General features: G+C 45.8%; 2 protein-coding genes and 1 long non-coding RNA gene across 4 annotated transcripts in view; 1 reads left to right on the top strand and 2 right to left on the bottom strand.

The window, feature by feature from the left end:
- The first annotated feature begins 441 nt into the window (after positions 1–441).
- Positions 442–9,723, top strand: tspan4b (tetraspanin 4b). Its single transcript, XM_030350237.1, has 8 exons — positions 442–833; positions 2,578–2,647; positions 4,806–4,997; positions 5,365–5,439; positions 5,738–5,833; positions 6,382–6,495; positions 8,535–8,618; positions 9,039–9,723. Exons 1-8 carry the CDS (start codon positions 724–726, stop codon positions 9,105–9,107), a joined length of 810 nt encoding a protein of 269 aa, XP_030206097.1. The 5' UTR covers positions 442–723; the 3' UTR covers positions 9,108–9,723.
- On the bottom strand, positions 4,805–5,844 carry LOC115539037 (uncharacterized). The gene is made up of 2 exons (XR_003975657.1): positions 5,704–5,844; positions 4,805–5,497 (listed from the first exon to the last, which is right to left on the bottom strand). It is a non-coding gene; the product is annotated as an uncharacterized LOC115539037 (long non-coding RNA).
- Positions 9,724–10,125: 402 nt separating the features above from the next.
- Positions 10,126–19,572, bottom strand: part of bcl2l12 (BCL2 like 12) — a 10,242-nt gene continuing 795 nt past the window's right edge. Inside the window, exons 1-8 of one of the 2 annotated variants that reach the window (XM_030350235.1) lie at positions 18,548–19,572; positions 16,614–16,797; positions 15,775–15,973; positions 14,900–15,125; positions 14,310–14,456; positions 14,051–14,124; positions 11,860–12,138; positions 10,126–10,704 (exon numbers count right to left, since the gene is read on the bottom strand). The exon at positions 18,548–19,572 is cut by the window's right edge and continues 795 nt beyond it. In XM_030350235.1, coding sequence (XP_030206095.1) covers positions 10,663–10,704; positions 11,860–12,138; positions 14,051–14,124; positions 14,310–14,456; positions 14,900–15,125; positions 15,775–15,973; positions 16,614–16,792 — 1,146 coding nt within the window. In that variant the 5' untranslated portion in view covers positions 16,793–16,797; positions 18,548–19,572 and the 3' untranslated portion in view covers positions 10,126–10,662. The remainder of the gene's footprint in view (positions 10,705–11,859; positions 12,139–14,050; positions 14,125–14,309; positions 14,457–14,899; positions 15,126–15,774; positions 15,974–16,613; positions 16,798–18,547) is intronic. The other variant, XM_030350236.1, reaches the window with a different exon arrangement.

Here is a 19,572-nt window from a genome sequence, read left to right as displayed (position 1 = left end):
TGGCTCCGTGCTTTCCCCTTCACGAAGTTCTGCTGTTATAGTAGGACTGCTAGATCCGAGATTATATTCTGGGTAACCCCCACAATCCCACCTCCAATCTCTCTGTCTCTCTCGCACACACACACGCACACACGCACGCACGCACGCACGCACGCACACACACACACACACACACACACACCACACACACACACACACACACACACACACACACACACACACACACACACACACACACACAGGCACACACACACACACACACACACACACAGGCCACACACACGCGCACATGCACACCCGCACGCACACTTCCTCCCTTTCCTGACCAGTCGGATGGTTGACGTGAGTTAAAGGGTAAGGACAAGAATGGTGATGGTGGGGAGGGGGGGGGGGGGGGGGGGGGGGGGGGGGGGGGGGGGGGTGGCACCGACATCTGGAAGGGATTGGGAGGTAGAGCAAGAGGAGAGGAGAGAGGGAAAGAAAGAGGTTGTTTTAGCGAGCTGCAGCGAAACGCCAGAGGGAGTTGAAAACCAAAGTCTTGTGTAACTGAACTCCCGTCGAGAGCGAGGAGAATAGCCAGGATTACTGCAGTCTGTGCGTGAACCGGAGGAGGAGGAGAAGACTGTAGGGAGAGAAGAGACGGATCAAGTATAAGAGACAGAACAGAAAAGACGGGGAAGAAGAGAAAGAGTGGGAAACAGAACATTCCAGTTGTTATCTCACATGCTTGTTTCATACCATCCAAAGGAAATCTATACCGATTTACAAGGAGAAGAAAAAGAAGAGATTGGAATAAAGTTTCTTCCATTAAGCCCTGAAAGAGCAAGCTTCAGGTAAAGTGCATTTTAAGTGTGTTTTGGGTGCACCCGTGCACAAACAGCAAACACAAAAGCCTTAATGTTTAACTCATGAATTATAATTTGAGTAGCCTACTGTATGAATAATGACGATAACCCATTGTAAAGAATAATTCTTTGAATGCACCAACCTGTTCAAACTACGAAACAGGAAAGCTTTGTAGGATAATTGGAAGAATAGCATATACTGTAGTCCTAAATTTGTTCATCAAATAACAAAATAAAAATAAAATGCTGTGTAAAGAGTGCAATCTTCAGTGGAAAGTTTAACTGGAAATATGGTGATGGTGCCAGTAGGGTATCTGGAATCCTGTGGCGTATAATGCTTGGAGCTGCCATTTAAAACACCACAGTGACTCATTCTATATTAGAGGAACAGACAAGCCATCTATTCTGCATCTTGATAGCATTAGGCCTATAAAAACATTCATATAGCCTACCATCTTTCCACCATCCAGAGATATTAAGCAGCTCAACCTTATTAAGGACTGATTTGTGTTAGTCGAGATTCAAGACACACACATCATCTTGACTCTATATGATCTTTAAAAGGCTGCAGTGCAACAAGGGAGTCAAAACAGATTCTCAACATGGCTCAAAATGAAAAGACCGGTTTGCCAAAGCCAAGTCTTCTGAATTATAGCTCTGCAACTGTTTATAATGATCATTAACGATCTCATCACACGAGCGAGTCATGTGATGAGATCGTTAACGGTCGTTAGAAACAGTAATTATAAAATTCATCTCATGGCCATGTAGTCCTCCGTCGAACACAAGGGACTGAGTCCCCTCTGCTTGTTGTGGCTGCACTGGTCAGACTGGGGCCGGTGGTGTGACGGCATGAATGAGTCGTAGTACTGGTTTGCAGGGTGAGTCACCAATCCGCTCGGCCATTTGCTATTATTACGACCCCAAAACCTGCCTCCCATATCCCCGTCCCCATCCCCCGAGCAGGGGAGGGAGCTTCCTTCCTGTCAGGAGACCGAGTTCCTGTTTGGCCAGCAAGGTTGGCTTAGTGGGGGTCACTTTAAGGGCCATTTGGTCATCCAAACACTGTAATTCTGGAGCATGCACCTGGTTATGTAGTAGAATGTCCACTGATGACAGGTTCAGACACAGGCTGACCTAACCAAAATAAAACAGTACCGTGCAAAGTGTGTGTTTCAACGCAATTAGGACGTAAACAGGCAGAGGGTAAAAGATGTGTCGTGAAGAAATCGATGTAAAGAAGGGTTCCAGTGTTCAGAGTAGAAACATTGCAACGAGCAAGCAATGCTGCAAAAAGACACGCACACACACACACCCACACTCATACGCGCACACACACACACACACACACACACACACACACACACACACACACACACACACACACACACACACACACACACACACACACACACACACCACACACACACACACACAGTCACAGTCACAGAGTAAAGCAACAACATAGGTGTACCATAACAAAACATTAAAAAAAACTCTTCTCCAGTCAATTATTTGACCACACTAAAGCAGTCATGCAACGACACACAAAAAGGCAGAGCCTGGAAAACAACATTTTTAATAGTTATAATTACTGCACTCTATCCCCACTCTCCCCAGCGCATCTCTCTCTCTCTCTCTCTCTCTCTCTCTCTCTCTCTCTCTCTCTCTCTCTCTCTCTCTCTCTCTCTCTCTCTCTCTCTCTCTCTCTCTCTCTCTCTCTCTCTCTCAGAATGTCGGTGTCTCGGACGTGCCTGTGCTGTGTCAAGTATCTGATGTTTGTCTTCAACCTCATCTTTTGGGTTTGTACTCCTTCAACTCTTTACCTAGTCGGGTGTTGCTTTGGCGTTTATTCTTTGTATAAAGAATCGAACAGCACTATCTCTGCATCAGCATCCAATGTCTTGTAAGAAGCTAGACGCTGGGACAGTGTAGTCAAACAAAGCAGAAATGACTACTTAAACAAAAGAGTTGACGAACAGCTTGCAGTTGCTGCAACTGAAATATTTCCTTTTAAGGAAAACTTTTTTGAGAACGTTCTGACTCAAATCTAGCAAAACATTTTGTTTTATGACATTTTTACAATAGCATTTGTCCTCCCTTTTTTTTTTTTTAACCCTGTGCATGTTAGTTTTACGACTCAAAACTGTCAACAATATATTTGCATGCTGGTAATGGCTTTTCTATATCTGTACATCTCAGTTATATGAAATCAGCGATTCAAAGGAAATCAAAGTGCAGTCTTCTACGATTTGTTAATGTAAAAAAATGACAAACAGCAAGTTTAAAAGCCCTACACCAAAAGTGTTTCAGTGATTACTGCAAAGAGACCCACAAAGAGGAAGATAAAAAATGTGAATGACTCTTTGTTGATCCAAAGTTGTTTTGAATAGTTTTTTATCATCCTTCATCCATAACGCTCGATAACAAAGAATTGAATTGCGAGAATCAATAAAATGATCATATTTTATCAGAGATATATGATACTATATATCTCTTTGTCGCTGACTCAGAGATATTTAAGTACACTGACAGAAACGCTGACGCTGACAGAAAGCCAACAGGAACTCACCCATTCTCACTGGCAAAGCTACATGATGGTTGCTGAGGTTTGGCAACAGAAGGCGTTCAATTCAAATATAGAACGATTCGCTTGTATTGTAGTAACATGTTTACTACAGGGCCTGATGCTTTGACTTTGACTTTGACTTTGATGCTGATGATATTGTCAAATTCAGTCACATTTTGGGTAATTTTTGTTTGCATTCTGTTGACGAATTTCCGATCCTACCAGGTTTCTTGTGATCTATACTTTGGCCAACACGGCTTTGCTTTTGTTCATAGATCTAGAGAACAATCACTGCATTATTTAACGAATAAAATAAAATTAACCATTATTTTCTTTTAATCATTAAATGATGCAGGTATAGTTCAAGGGTTCAGTCTGTGCGTCTCCCAACCATCGATATAGTCCAACTAAACCATCGATATAGTCCAACTAAACCATCGATATAGTCCAACTAAACCATCGATATAGTCCAACTAAACCATCGATATAGTCCAACCCAGTTCAAGGTGTTCACACTAGACTGGAATGAGTCAGCCCCTTAAAGGACGGCGAACGGGAATCAGAACCATGTCCTTGACTTTACCCTGCAGAAGGCTGCCATGAATCTAGGCTTGTGATTAAAAGCACACGGCTAGATTACAGGAGAGGACCTGCTCATTGCTCGGAGGAGCATCTGGAAAAGAGCTTGAACCGTGCTGTGTGCCAGCTCGCTCTGCTCCTCATATCACTCACACACACAGGGGCTACAAGGAATGCCCCAGAGTGTTCAAACTAGGCCAAAAGTATTTTCATGGATTTGAATGTATTTTCAAGCTTAGACCTTCAGCCTTTCAGTGAGGACTACTGGGTTTTGTGGCTGATCAACTGACGAAACCACCAAAAGACTGATTGTTAGAATAGGGAAACATCGGCTAATTTATTTGCAGGCAATATATATGAACAGAAAAACACATTTTAACCTATTTCATTAAAGGCTATTTACATTTTTGTGATTGGCATTGAACATGCATATTTGTGTTTAGTTTAAAGGTGACATATTATAGCACCAGGTATGAGTGACATGAGTGAAAAGCCGTTTTCAAAACGGCTTTTCAAAACAAGCCGTTTTGAAAAGCTGCCTTTTCTAGGCGTGTCCCCCTAGATGTGTGCTGCATAGATCAGTCTACCAGCCTACCCAGTGGACCGTAGCAAACGTCACACATCTATCCGTCACACACCTTGTTAACTTGACAACTTGTGAGGTCAGAAGAGGCCGATTTTTTAAACGGCTTGTAACGGCTAATCACACTCACACCTGGTGGTATAATACGTCACCTCAAAGCGAAAGCCATTTTAACTCCTGGTTCTCACTCTGACCAACGTTCAAACCCTCTTTCCCCTCGGGTGCGCAGCTGGGCGGCTGCGGGCTGTTTGGCGTCGGGGTGTGGCTGTCCTTCACCCAGGCCGAATTCTCCTCCCTGCCCCTGTCCTTCCCCTCGCTCTCCGCCGCCAACCTGCTGCTGGTGGCGGGCGGCGTCACCATGGTCACGGGCTTCCTGGGCTGCCTGGGCGCGCTGAAGGAGCAGCGCTGCCTCCTCATGACGGTGACTGAACACTACGACTCACTGACCCTCCACAGCACCAACACGTGAAGCGTCGGGCGGGTGGGGACGAGGTCACGAGATACGCAGAGCACGCCGTCTTATCTAGAGAGGGGGATGTAACAACTGTTTCACCTTTAAACCCAAGACAGTTCATAGACATCGTCTTTAAAGGCTAAAGAAAACAGAAATTGCTCACGCATGTCCAATATTCAGGAACATTATGGGCTACACTAACCTCTCTCTCTTTGTAGTTTTAGGATTTCTGTGCTTTTCTGTTGCCATGTTCACTTAATTCCGTCATTTCATTTGCATTAACTGTTTTGCCCCTGTGAAGGATAAAAAATAGCTCTATTCTATTGTCTTGCAGTTCTTTGTGATCCTGTTGCTCCTGGTTCTGACAGAGGTGACGCTAGTGCTGGTGATACACGTCTTCCACAATACGGTAAGGCCCGGATCCACAGGCTGTGATGAACACATCTGTGTGTTGTTGTGCCGGTCCGCTGTAAAAAAGAAAAGAAAAGAAAACACTGTAGAAAATGTGTATGATTAAATACCTGTGCAGCAGCATATCACTTATTATATCTCATCATAGGTTATCTTACTAAAAACATGTGTTTGCTACGCTGGTATAAAGGAGCACAGCTATACGGATCATTTAAAAACGTCCTCGTCCATATCTATATCATGAGCCACCCTTCTGGATCACCGTGTGACACGCTGCTGTCGTTCCCTCCCCTCAGCTGGACACCAAAGCGCAGGACGAGTTGAAGGAGGCGATGAAGACTTACACGAGTGATGAGGGCCTGAAGAAGTCCTGGGACAACGTTCAGAAGATGGTTAGGATGGATACACCCCCCCCCCCCCCCCACTGTCAGGCCCCCGTCCCGCTGAGATATTATCCACTCCAGACACACACAAGGCAGGGGTTCAGTAGATAGGCACACGCCTGGGCCTGGGGACGTGTAGGAGGGGACGTATAATCAGGGTGTGGGGGGGGGTGATTAAACGGCTAAAGGACGGAGGTGGGCCTCATCCCAGACCTTAAACACCAACGCAGCACCCCCGGTCTCGCCACCAACAAGTTAGTTTGAAGCTGCTCTTCTGACCGGACCGGACTCACACGTGTTTCACCAACCGAACCAGGGCGACCTAGTTTAAAATTCACGAGAAATAAGACATTACAACAAACAACAACAACGACGGTGTGAGTGAAGTACGCCCAGAGGGATCCCGCGTGTGTGATGACAGTGTGTGTAATGACAGTGTGTGTAATGACAGTGTGTGTAATGACAGTGTGTGTAATGACAGTGTGTGTAATGACAGTGTGTGTAATGACAGTGTGTGTAATGACAGTGTGTGTGTCCGTCCCTCCCCCTGCCCGCAGTTCAAGTGCTGCGGCGTCACGAACAAGACGGACTGGTACGGGGTGCTGAACGGCACGCTGCCCTCGTCCTGCTGCTCAGTGGGGGCGCACCAGTGTGAGGACGGCTGGAGCGAGGTGAGGGGGACCCCCACCGGGGGGGCTGGTGGGCTGGGGGACCGGGGGGCCGGGGGGTTCTGTTGGGTTGGGGAGTTGTGTTGTTGTTGTGTTGTTGTGTTGTGTTGGGGAGTTGTGTTGTAGTGTTGTGTTGGGGAGTTGTGTTGTTGTGTTGGGGAGTTGTCTTGTGTTGTGTTGGGGAGTTGTGTTGTTGTGTTGGGGAGTTGTGTTGTTGTGTTGTGTTGGGGAGTTGTGTTGTAGTGTTGTGTTGTGTTGGGGAGTTGTGGTGTAGTGTTGTGGAGATGTGTTGTTGTATTGGGTTGTAGTGTTGTGTTGGGGAGTTGTGTTGTTGTGTTGGGGAGTTGTGTTGTTGTGTTGTGTTGGGGAGTTGTGTTGTTGTGTTGTAGTCTTGTGTTGTAGTGTTGTGTTGGGGAGTTGTGTTGTTGTGTTGGGGAGTTGTGTTGTTGTGTTGTGTTGGGGAGTTGTGTTGTTGTGTTGGGGAGTTGTGTTGTTGTGTTGTGTTGGGGAGTTGTGTTGTAGTGTTGTGTTGTGTTGGGGAGTTGTGTTGTTCTGTTGTGGAGTTGTGTTGTAGTGTTGTGTTGTAGTGTTGTGTTGTGGAGTTGTGTTGTTCTGTTGGGGAGTTGTGTTGTAGTGTTGTGTTGTAGTGTTGTGTTGTGGAGTTGTGTTGTTCTGTTGGGGAGTTGTGTTGTTGTAGTGTTGTGTTGTAGTGTTGTGTTGTGGAGTTGTGTTGTTCTGTTGGGGAGTTGTGTTGTTGTAGTGTTGTGTTGTGTTGGGGAGTTGTGTTGTTCTGTTGTGGAGTTGTGTTGTAGTGTTGTGTTGTGGAGTTGTGTTGTGGAGTTGTGTTGTTCTGTTGGGGAGTTGTGTTGTAGTGTTGTGTTGTAGTGTTGTGTTGTGGAGTTGTGTTGTTCTGTTGGGGAGTTGTGTTGGGACATACCGGTGCATTATAAGAACTGGATCCCGGGGCAGATGTCAGTTGTTGGGGGCAGATGTCTGTTGTTGGGGGCAGATGTCTGTTGTTGGGGGCAGATGTCTGTTGTTGGGGGCAGATGTCTGTTGTTGGGGGCAGATGTCTGTTGTTGGGGGCAGATGTCTGTTGTTGGGGGCAGATGTCTGTTGTTGGGGGCAGATGTCTGTTGTTGGGGGCAGATGTCTGTTGTTGGGGGCAGATGTCTGTTGTTGGGGGCAGATGTCTGTTGTTGGGGGCAGATGTCTGTTGTTGGGGGCAGATGTCTGTTGTTGGGGGCAGATGTCTGTTGTTGGGGGCAGATGTCTGTTGTTGGGGGCAGATGTCTGTTGTTGGGGGCAGATGTCTGTTGTTGGGGGCAGATGTCTGTTGTTGGGGGCAGATGTCTGTTGTTGGGGGCAGATGTCTGTTGTTGGGGGCAGATGTCTGTTTTTGGGGGGTTAGGGTTAGGGTTTGGGGGTCTCCTGGCTGCCAAGGCTAACAGCCGACCCGACTGAAGCCTGAGCAACCCTCCTGACGACCGCCTGGTGAGCGAGCTGGGGGCCGATGACTGGACCTCGTTCCCAGAGGGGTCCGCTAGCAAATGTTTGCCGTGAGGATCCCGGAGGAGCGGGTGTAGGGCTTACAGCGGGGGGCCGCGGTGTACGTTCAGGGTGTTGGGAAACAGACTGTGTGTGTGTGTGTGTGTGTGTGTGTGTGTGTGTGTGTGTGTGTGTGTGTGTGTGTGTGTGGGAGGCGGGGGGGGGGGGGGTCATCATGTTGTGAAAGCTGGGCTCCCAGGAATCGCATTCCAGATGCGTGCGTTGTGCACATGCATGGGTACAGTACAGTCTTCCACACACGGGAATGCTTGGAATTGGACGCTCACCGCGGCAGCGATCCCTCACAGCCAGTCAACATCACAGATGTTTCTGGTCAAACTCCAGCCTCTCTCTGCCTTGTGGTTAACTTGTTGGGCTCTATTCCTGCTGGCTCACCATCGAGTTCTTGTAACATGATGATCCACGGCTGGATGCTTCAACCCTCTTCCGCTCCTCCTGACGGTGTGGTGTTTATCCTACCCCCCCCCCCCCAGGCCTGCTACCAGAAGGCCAGGAACTGGCTGCTGGACAACATCCCCTCGGTCCTGGTGTTTGGAGTGTGCATCGGGATCGTTCAGGTAGTCACTGGTCCCGTCGTTGAGCTCTGGTTCAGCGTGGGGAGGTCGTGGCGGACGGTCTTGAGTTCAGATGTCTTATTGAAGAGTGACTGTAAGGTCATCCTGGGTAGCATACGATGCACGGGAGTCTTTAACACTAGGGAGAGAAGAAATGAAGGAGATTACGGTTAACAGGTTAAGGGGAGAAGGTAAAGTAAGAGAGGCATCTACAAAAGAGAAGTACATATAAGGATACATTTAGGACAGATATTTAAAAAATAAAAAAATGTATTGAGTTTAGTTTTTTTGTTTAGATTGTACTAAAAACCATAATTGATGTTTGAAACTGTGTCTTTGAGCCAACAGAAGTAAACCAGGATGCTACTATTAAGTCTTAGATATCCTGACCTCATTGTGACCGATTGTGTTTTCCTTGCTCAGATTCTGGCTCTAGTCTTCTCGCTGCTGATGTACTGTCAGATCCTGCGGGCTGAGAAGTACCTGGACTGAGTCTGGGGGATGAAGATGAACAGATGAATCATAGACTGTCCTGTGATCACAGCGTAACCACACATACACAAACTCTACATACATAACTGAAAATCCTTTGATCACATGACAACATGATTCAACTGTGGGACAACTGTGTCTCAAAAGCTCAAACTGATTAAAAGGTTTCAGAAGGTTTGATGACCGGGGGGGTCCAACACCGGTTTTGGTTGCTGTTGGTAACGGCTGCGTTACCAACAGCAACCAAAACCGGTGTCTGTGAGCTTCGCAAGCGACCCAAGGATGTTGTTCAAAAACGTATGTCTTAAAATGTGCTTTGCTTATGATTCATGTACTGATGTCCCTGTCCACATTGTATAACATTGATTACCACTTAGTATTTCTTGGCAATCGTTAGTCGTAGACCGATGTAAACGTCAGTAACGTCCAAAGAGGTATAGATGACAATATTACTGTACACAGAACTAAAAAACAAATCACAAAAACCAATGAATGATAGATGGCGTCAATGTGCACATAATTTAAATTGACATTTCAACAATGTTTTTGGATCTGTAATCTATTGAATGTATTTTTGTTGAGTTACTCAAATAAATATGGCATTGTTCAAAGTGTATTTATTAAGTGCTTCTTTTTATTATTATAATCAAATTGCAGTAAGCCTAGCACAAATACCACAAATGCACAAATAACTTTTTGTAAAAAATGTTTTATTAGAAAATGTTTAAAAAAAAAACTAAATCGTACAAAACATGCAAAACATTCTTAAATCAATAAATACAGCATCGAGTCGAGACATTGTCTGTGCTTACTATAAATAAAAATGTGCATAGTTCACGGAGCTCAGAATGTCCGGCCTGGCGACTGCTAGCCGGGAGTGTGTTGACAATGGCTTAAAAACATTCTTTTGTGCCATTAGTGTTGGCATTATAAAATATTAATTTAAAAGTAAAAAGAAAAGGTTGTGGCTGCAAGATGTGCACGCACAGTTCATTATTTTCCACGTCACTAATTTAAAAAGGCTTGTTAAGACACGGCATTCCCAACCGTTTCAGGGGGGTTTGGACTGAGGGCCCAGAACAACCAGACTGCATCGTGTGTTCCTGGATGAGATCACATCCTCGCACTGATTAGTCCTACAATGGTAAACAGTACCACCCCTCATTAAGAAACGTTCTTTGTTCAGTTCTTGTAAAGACGTGTCATATAAAAAGCAACGACCTCCTAGAGACCTGTTGATGCTCTAGTCCTAATCATATCTTTATACCTCGTGGATTAACGACCTGGGCTCAATCCAAACCCCAAAATTAGGACTTTCTGGATGTTCCAAACTGATTCATGATACATTCATTCATGTATTCACGTTTTTTATGCTTTCAAAACCATTGCAATGTCGTCTTCAACGAGGAAGCCTTTGTTCTTCAATGCCCCCGCAGCTAAAGATGGCTGCTCTCGGGGGCCGTCTTCTCTCCCAGCAGGTGGGAGAGAAACGGTTCGGCTTTTCAGGAAGTGGTCATACCCCTGTTGGCCACTAGGGAAGGTTTCCTCTGACCTCTCAGTCAAACTCAGAAGCCTCCTCTAAATGGACAATGTTCTCCTGAGAAATGGAAAAAAGGCTAATGTCAGAGTCACTGTTACGGTACCAGAACAACCTGCAAGCTGGCATCAGTGCACAGTTAGTGAACAAAGTATGGAGCCAAACTATTTAAAAATAATTAGCGATGAAAATCATTTACAGACATGACTTTCAGCTGGACCCCTTTTTGTAATTCAACGTTCATGTGCAGACCCCGAAAAAGTAGCTTGGTGTGATTATCGAGCCTTATCGATTGTTTCAGCAAATCATGTTGCTGAAGCCGGGATCTAGGAGCGTTATTGGCTGTTAACAGCAAACATTCAACTAGTACTAGTAAACAGCAAACATTCAACTAGTACTAGTACACATTAAAACATTCAACTAGTACTAGTAAACATTAAAACATTCAACTAGTACTAGTAAACATTAAAACATTCAACTAGTACTAGTAAACATTAAAACATTCAACTAGTACTAGTAAACATTAAAACATTCAACTAGTACTAGTAAACATTAAACATTCAACTAGTACTAGTAAACATTAAAACATTCAACTAGTACTAGTAAACATTAAAACATTCAACTAGTACTTGTAAACATTAAAACATTCAACTAGTACTAGTAAACATTAAAAACAATTGGTCTGTGATATTTGCTGAATGTTCTCTGTAGGCTGACCAATGTAGAAACACAGTTATTCCAATCTGCTTCCGAAAGCTCATCTACAGTTTTTTGTTTCTGGTGCAAAGAGTTCCACTGTAACATACTAGGAGTGTTGGATCCGAGGTCATTACGGCCAGTGACCCCATTTGGAATTGCCTTTTTTTACTCTGCACATGCTCATTGCATTACCCCTCCAGCTGTCTCCCCAAGTAACAAAGAAACGAAAGGCCCCTTTAAGAAGCCTTAAAGCTGACATATCATACCACCAGGCGTGGGTGTCATTAGCCGTTGCAAACCGTTTTTAAAACCGGCCTCTTCTGACATCACTAGTGGGCGTGTCCCCCTAGATGTGTGCTGGATAGATCAGTCTACCAGCCTACCCAGTGGACCGTAGCAAACGCTGCACATCTAGGAAGATGAGCCCGCTAGATGGTGTCAGAAGAGGCGTGTGAGGGCTAGCCCCACCCCCACCTGGAGGCGTGACGTCCCCTTTAACCCCGCCCCCCCGCTCACCCATCCGCCGTGGCTCTTCAGCCAGGGAGCAAAGGTCTCCATGTAGCGCTCGGCGTAGCCCTGCATGCGCTGGGCGCCGGTGGCCGTGACCACGCGGCGCGACACCTCCATGGTGACCGCCACGCGGCGCAGGGTGGGGCTGGCGCCGGGGGGGGGCGGCGCCGGCAGCGGCGGGACGGCGGGCTGCGCCTCGATGTTGCTGAAGGCGTCCAGGAGCTTGGCGAAGGAGGGGTATGAGAGGCGCGTCAGCTTGTTGCGAAGGAAGGGGTCCGACTGGATCTGGGAGAGGGGAGGCGGAGGGGGAGGGGGAGGGAGGTGAGAGGTGAGGGGGGGGTCTGGATACTCTTCTAGAATTCCTGGAAGTGATGGTTTATATTTGAACGAGTTTGATACACACGCGTTCCATTTCAGGAATGCAAGTACACAAAAACCAGCGACAGCTCCACACACCGTCGCGCCCCTGAACCTAAGGAACTGCTCTCCAGATGTCACCGCTTGTCTTTTAGTTCTTCCACCTCCTATTCTGTCTTTTACTTTTGGGACTTCTTCAAGGCTTCCTGTGTCTACCTGCTCCTCTTCTAGACGGACATGGCTCCGCGGTACGGAGAGGGCCGTTCCTCCAGCAGCTCTTCCCTAGCGGGGACCAGGAACTGGTTTGTCTTTGTTTTGACTTTCCTTCTCCGTCTGAAACGTTTCTTCTCTTGAACTCTTGGAAGATTTTGGGCAACAAAACCTAATAGCGACGTTTTTAATGTATTCTCCTGTGGTCCAACTTAAGAGTAGTTTGTAACGGTCTGCGATTCATCCTCAGTGGTGAACCTCTCCAACAGCTGTTTCAATATACTCCACTCCAAGTCTTTTGAATGGTAGGGTAGCATGGGGTTGTCCATTTGATACGGTTGGACTGTTGACTGGTTTAAAGTGAGGTCAGCGTGTGCTCTGCGCCTCAACTGGAGTGCTTGCCGCCAGCCTTGAAGGTATTGCTCCTGGCATTTAACCCACAACTCCGTATGCTAAGAACTTCCTCACCCTCCCTTCATCTCTTTGGACGTTTTTGTCCACCAGCTTCCAGTTTCCATCCGAGCGATCGCCTGAAAGCTACAAAAATGCCATGAAGGCCGAGTACACAATCACCGTATCCACGTAAATATGAATACAGGTCGTCACCACATGCATGTCCAGGAAACGGTCGGTCCAAAAACCTTGTGTTAATATCCACCTCGTGGATGATATCCGACTGCTCGGACTTCAGGGTTACTTCAAGGGAGGCCACATGGACAATTTAAACGCAGAAGCTAAACGACACACAGAGAATGGGTTTGACAACAATCAAAGAAGGCTTTTATAGCTTCCTCTAACGGGGTCCACAGAGCCGGTCACCGCTGGGTGTTGGAGGTGCAGCTGGGTGGGGTACATGGCCTAACGTCGGGGTCAGCGGGCTGGTGGCACAACCAGGTTACCACCCAAGGTGCCCTTGGCGCCTGCAACAGGCGTTCACTCTTCCTCTCTCCGAGGGAACCTTCACACCCTCCATACCAAGAAGCTATTGTTGGCATGACGTCCATTTAAATAAGAAAGTTCCCATTGTGGGAAGTTCAAATAATGTTTTCCATACTCTCCAGACCTGTAAATGATTCATGTTTACCCATAAAACCCTGGTCTTAGAGTACAGAGCACTGCTGGAAGGATGCAGGCGTTGGGTGCCGTTATTTGAGTGTGGATGGTGGAGGATTATATACCAACTCATCCCACAAGGGGGCACTGTAGACCCATGTTTGATAATAACAGGCGTGAACACAATGCATGCACAATCCCTATGTAGGGAATGTCTGTGTCATGGTAGTGGTGGGCAATAGGGGGGGAAATGAACACGTATGCCATCCATTGGTAGGGTTCCAAAGCTGATGAGCAACACATTGGATTTCCCATCCATTGTTTTCAGAAAACTTGTTTAATTTAGAAGTTTATTGTCATGTTGGGGACAATTTTCAGAAGGATAAGCTATGAGTTACCGCCAGAGACATGCGATAACATGTGGTTTTGGTCAATTCCAACATGTGTTCAGGGCTTTTGTCTAAACCGACGCCAGATAAACCTTTTAACCACAGAGATGAATGCGGGTGTGTCCGGTGAGCTGTCTCAACCCAAAGTGGAGTCGAGGCTCTGTATTCACGTGAATATAAATATATACCTTTGAGGTGATGGCATCTGCTTCCATGGAGAGAACATTGATGAGCTGATTCACCACCTCTTCCTTAGTTAAAACTGGAAAAAGAACAAATTAAATTGTTATGGGTGACTAGTATTGCGCACGCGTGTGTGTGTGTGTGTGTGTGTGTGTGTGTGTGTGTGTGTGTGTGTGTGTGTGTGTGTGTGTGTGTGTGTGTGTGTGTGTGTGTGTGTGTGTGTGTGTGTGTGTGTGTGTGTGTGTGTGAGGTCTCTGCAGTCACCAGGTTCAGTGGGTTGGGCAGTGGATGAGTTGGTCACGAGGGCGGCTGGAGCTTCGACCGGACTAGCTATCCTCTTAGTGGTGTTGGACCGCTTGGCAATCCTTTCCAGTCTCTCTGCTACGTCCTCGTAGAACTCAGGAGGGTGGTCTGCACACACACACACACACACACACACACACACACACACACACACACACACACACACACACACACACACACACACACACACACACACACACACACACACACACACACACACACACAAAAAATGCATTTCATAAAGACATTCTTAACATGATGTGGATGGAAAATAACAATGAATAGTTTGCAACAAGGGCGTATTGCCCCCCACAAACTCATGGCTATATTGTGCGTTAAACTGGCTACTAATAGTACTTGCTACTACTAGCACTTGCTACTACTAGCACTTGCTACTACTAGTACTTGCTACTACGCGAGTGCACTGCAGACATACCTACGGCCAATAGCAGCATCCATGTGATGTCCTGACATCACTTGGTGCTCATTTGTCTTTACAAGGGGAGATGTCGAGTGCTTGACGTGTCGAGGGGGGGGGGGGGCTAACTTACTGGGGGAGTCGATGAGGTCCGGGGCCTTCAGCCCGATGTTGAGGGACAGCTTGTTGGGCCTCTGGGGCCGGGGGTCCGTCTTCTCCGGAGAGTCCTTGGGGTTCTTGCGGCGGAACAGATCAGAGAACTGCTTCTTCAGCTTCTTGGTCTTCTTGGTCTTCTTGTGCAGCCGGGGCTCCCCGTTGTCCTCCTCCGACGTGGAGGACGGGGAGAAGGGCTCGTCCTGCTGGGGGGTCATTTCTCTTTGTTATCTATCGTCATCTTTTGGCCACGACAGAACCACCACAAAGTAGAGCTTCATCTGCCACGAGCCTTTACCTCAGCACCGTGAACGCTCAATTCAAATAAAACAAGGGAGACTTTTTATAAAAAAAATAATGATAATAACTAGTGGTGGGCATAGATATTATTTTTTAATCTAGATTAATTTTGGAATTAATCTAGATTAATTTTGGAATTAATCTAGATTAATTTGGGAATTAATCTAGACTAATTTGGGAATTAATCTAGACTAATTTGGGAATTATTCTAGAATAATTTGGGAATTAATCTAGATTAATTTGGGAATTAATCTAGATTAATCTAGATTAAAATGGCAAACGGCAAAAAATCCATTCGTTTACCTTGACAACTGTCAATTATACTGGGCAACGGTGAGTTATCAAATATAATAACGCAGCCGTTAACGCCGATAACGGCACACCCCTAATAATAACTCATTTATAATGTCTCAAAGACACTCAAAAAAACAACAACTACTATATTCCCTCACGATATCAATATCCTGATATAGCCATATGCCCGTGAACACGTTGCCTCCTAGCCTTGCTGCAGTGCAGACCTATGGTCAGACGACCCACGACGGAATGGACTACCTCTCGGAGGCGGTTCACGGCGAGGCCGGGGGCAGCCTTGGGCCGCGCGTCCTTCTCCAGGGAGCCGTTGGGGTCCTTGTTCCCGGGGGCGGGGTCTTTGGGGGGCCGACGCATGGTGCGCCGGATGAGGCTCTTCAAGCCTTTCTTCATCTCATCGCCGGAGCTGGCCTCATCGTCCGTCCGTCGGTAAAATTGAGAGCTGTAAAGAGAGAGAGCAAAAAAAAAAGAGAAGAAGAGAGCAGGAATTTGAACCCAAACATCATCCAATTCGACCACCTGTGATTGACAGGCAACATGGACTCCCTGCACCAATAAGGCGAGCGTCGCCTCGACTGGTCGGCAGTAAGCCGAGGGGACGTCTGCATTCTGAATCGGCTCATTGTTGATTGGTCAGCTCATACAGATGCAGAAGTAGTTCTCAAAGAGCATTTCACTTACTGATAGCTGATGAGTAGCTATATATGGATGCAATAGCAATGCCACTTACAACAACTTACACTCTATGCCGCAGAATTGTTAAATATTTGCTCCTAATTGGTCTATAACATTCCAAGAGGGTCTATAACATTATTGTTAAATAACGGGCCACCTCTGCCTTTAAACTGATTTGAATCAATGTGATACAAATCAAACATCAACAATCCTCCAGTAGAACATAGACCAGATCTTTCCCCGGTTACACAAAAACAAGATGCTCAAAGCATTGCGGAAGTACATTGCCATCATAGCTGATTGATTTAATGAGAACACCTTGACAGGTTGTCCCGTTGCGGGTCGTCCCTCACGTGACAGCTCTAATACCTCCCCAACAGCGCCTTCCCTCCAGGCCTGGGACGTACCTGTATTTGCTCTTGTCCTTGTAGGCGCCCCCCACCCGGCCCGGCCGGTCGCCCAGGGGCAGGTCCAGGGACTTGCGCAGGAAGGCCTTGAGCACCAGGCGCGTCTCCCCCTTGATCTCCAGCAGGGAGATGGAGGAGACGGACGAGGTGGACGCAGGGCGCCCGCAGTCTTCCGACATCACGGCTGTTCAGAGCAGGACGGACGGTGAGACGCTTTTAAGGAACCTTTTACTGCATCAAACCCTAACCCTGGGCCTTTAAGGATGTGCAAAGTGCTGTTCTACACTCTTTGGTTTCTGGTACACCTTATTAATTAGTTGAAAATAGAAAATATATTTATATAAAAAATGTCATCAGGTTTACTTTTGGCTAGGGTTAGAGGCACATAAACGTTCTCCAATTTGCAACCACAACAGGGTTGAAGAGAGGGTATGTTGGTATGTTGCTTGGTCACTCACAACATCATAAGAAAGGCCTACGCTGTCGTCACATGGCAATGTAGCTACCGCTACCGCTGCCAACTAGCCGTCACGACTAGGAATCCATTTAAATCAGTGGTGGCTGAAGGGGTGATGGTGCCATGCCAAAGGGCTCGGAAACGCAAACACTCACAAACACTCGGTCTTACTGGTTAGGCGACATTCCACTCATACAGGTGTACATCGACAGCCTTTCACAATGCCAGGCAGTAACGACGCTGAAGTTGGCATCCGATTCGCAGCATCCGATTCAGCAGCTGGTCCACTTTAAATCGGTCCTGATTGAAAACCACTACACCTAGACTCTTCAAATCTAGACTAAATTATCACAGTGAGGCTATACATTATAATAAACATAGTTACAGATTTGTGAAACCTTTACCCTATTTGTGAAAATGCAATAAAGGCACATTTTAATGCTTTTTAGGGGTCCAGACCGCATTAGAACTGATCCTGATTAAAAACCACTACACCTAGACTCTTCAAATCTGGACTAAATTATCACAGTGAGGCTATACATTATGTAAAACATAGTTACAGATTTGTGAAACCTTTAACCTATTTGTGAAAATGCAATGCGGTCTGGACCCCTAAAAAGCATTCAAATAAGCCTGTATTGCATTTTCACAAATAGGGTAAAGGTTTCACAAATCTGAAACTATGTTTTACATAATGTATAGCCTCACTGTGATAATGTAGTCCAGATTTGAAGAGTCTAGGTGTAGTGGTTTTCAATCAGGACCGATTTGAAGATACTAAGTGGTTTTCAAGCCGAATCGGATGCTGCGAATCGGATGCCAACTTCAGCGTCGTCAGGCAGTAGCATAAACCCACCTGAGGCAGCATCATAACATGAAACATGTCCCTCTCATATGATGCTCCAAGCGACTAACACACACCTGGCGTAAGCGTGCATATAAATATATATATATATATGAATATTGATTTAAAAAGTTACTATCACACTTCATCAAAGTATGCCTATGACAGCCCGGAGGCCCATGTGAAACGAGAGTTTAAACTTTGTGACGAGGCATGGATAATGATAATGGATGATAATCATGGATCATCAATAATATGCTATTTCAACTATGTTATTTTATTATATGTATTAAACGTAATAGAGCGACACATCAGTTTCTAAGTACGAAATGGACTAGTAGGAGGAAAAAAAACGAAAATTATGTACTTTTCTTTCTTTGTTTATCTTTATATTTTAAGTCTCTTTACTTTTATTAATATGCCCTATATTGCACGAGTCCCTGTAATATAGTGCACCTGTTTTATGTCACTGTGGTAGAATGTGCTACGATGTTTTGGACTTCCCAGTGACGTCATTCACGAGCACGACTATCCCAAGTCCGCGTTTTAAAAACCGGCGGATTTCCCACCGAATTCGCGTTCACCTGACGTGTTTGTTGACGTAAAGTGACAGCTATAGAATGTTTATCTCACCTTTGTTCGCGTGCCCCTCTCGTTCGGAGGGTATCTGCTGTCGCTCCTCCAACCAATAGACTGAATCACTGCCACCGCCAAGTTTAGCAAAACTTAACTCAAGCGTGTTTTTGTTTCGCCCTAATTGAAAGCATTTAAAACGCAGAAGTCCACACGATACATATCTAACTTCGTTTCCGGGTGTTCTCCACAAATCGCCAAAGAACAACAACAGAGTCTCTTCTGGTCCAAGTTAAGCGGCGGATGCTAGTCACACTAGCTAGCTGTAGCACTCCGGTCTGACTGCTGCTGGTGACCCATGCGAGGCTGTGTGCGTGAGTCTGTGAGAGCGGTCTGGCTACTCCCCAAGACCCGTCCCCCCTCGCTGCCACCAAGTACAACCCTCCGCATGAATTATTCGGGCTTCCAAGAACAGAGATCGGTTTCTTTACCACTTTACAGATTAAGTAAGAATAAGTGGAAGTTTACATTACACAATAATTGTCTTCCTTCAAAAATTCCTAATAACAATGTAATGTACGCCTGACGTCATGTCACGATAGACATACAACTGTACAGTACAATCATAGTTCCTGTAACTGATCCAAGGATGTCCCTGTATTGGTAAACTTTCATGGTCTCTTTCAGTCCCGCAGCGAAAGTAATCAAATTGTATTAAATTAGACAATGGAATGGAACAATTGTATTTAAGGTGAAACTTAGTGTTACCGGGCATCAATAGCAAACAAATATTTTGAGCATCCCCAAATACTAATTCTTGCCCTGATTAGTTTTATGTTCCTCCTTTTTATGTGTGAAATATTGTTATATTTTACCCGCCTAACATAAACATATACACATTATAGTTGCAACAATATAAAGAGGACAAGCTGTAATTCAATAGGATCTTCAATGTGATGAACCCAGATTAATTTTTACATGGTCATTTTAATTATTTTGTATTTTCAATAGTTTTTTGTCATACATGTTTCCCATTATAACAAAGACCTGCATGGGATGTATCGCTTAAAGCTAGTCCACCTGTG

The sequence above is a fragment of the Gadus morhua genome, unplaced genomic scaffold, assembly GCF_902167405.1.
Source record: "Gadus morhua unplaced genomic scaffold, gadMor3.0, whole genome shotgun sequence".
Classification (NCBI taxonomy): Eukaryota; Metazoa; Chordata; class Actinopteri; order Gadiformes; family Gadidae; genus Gadus; species Gadus morhua.
This window is presented reverse-complemented; position numbering and strand designations above follow the sequence as displayed.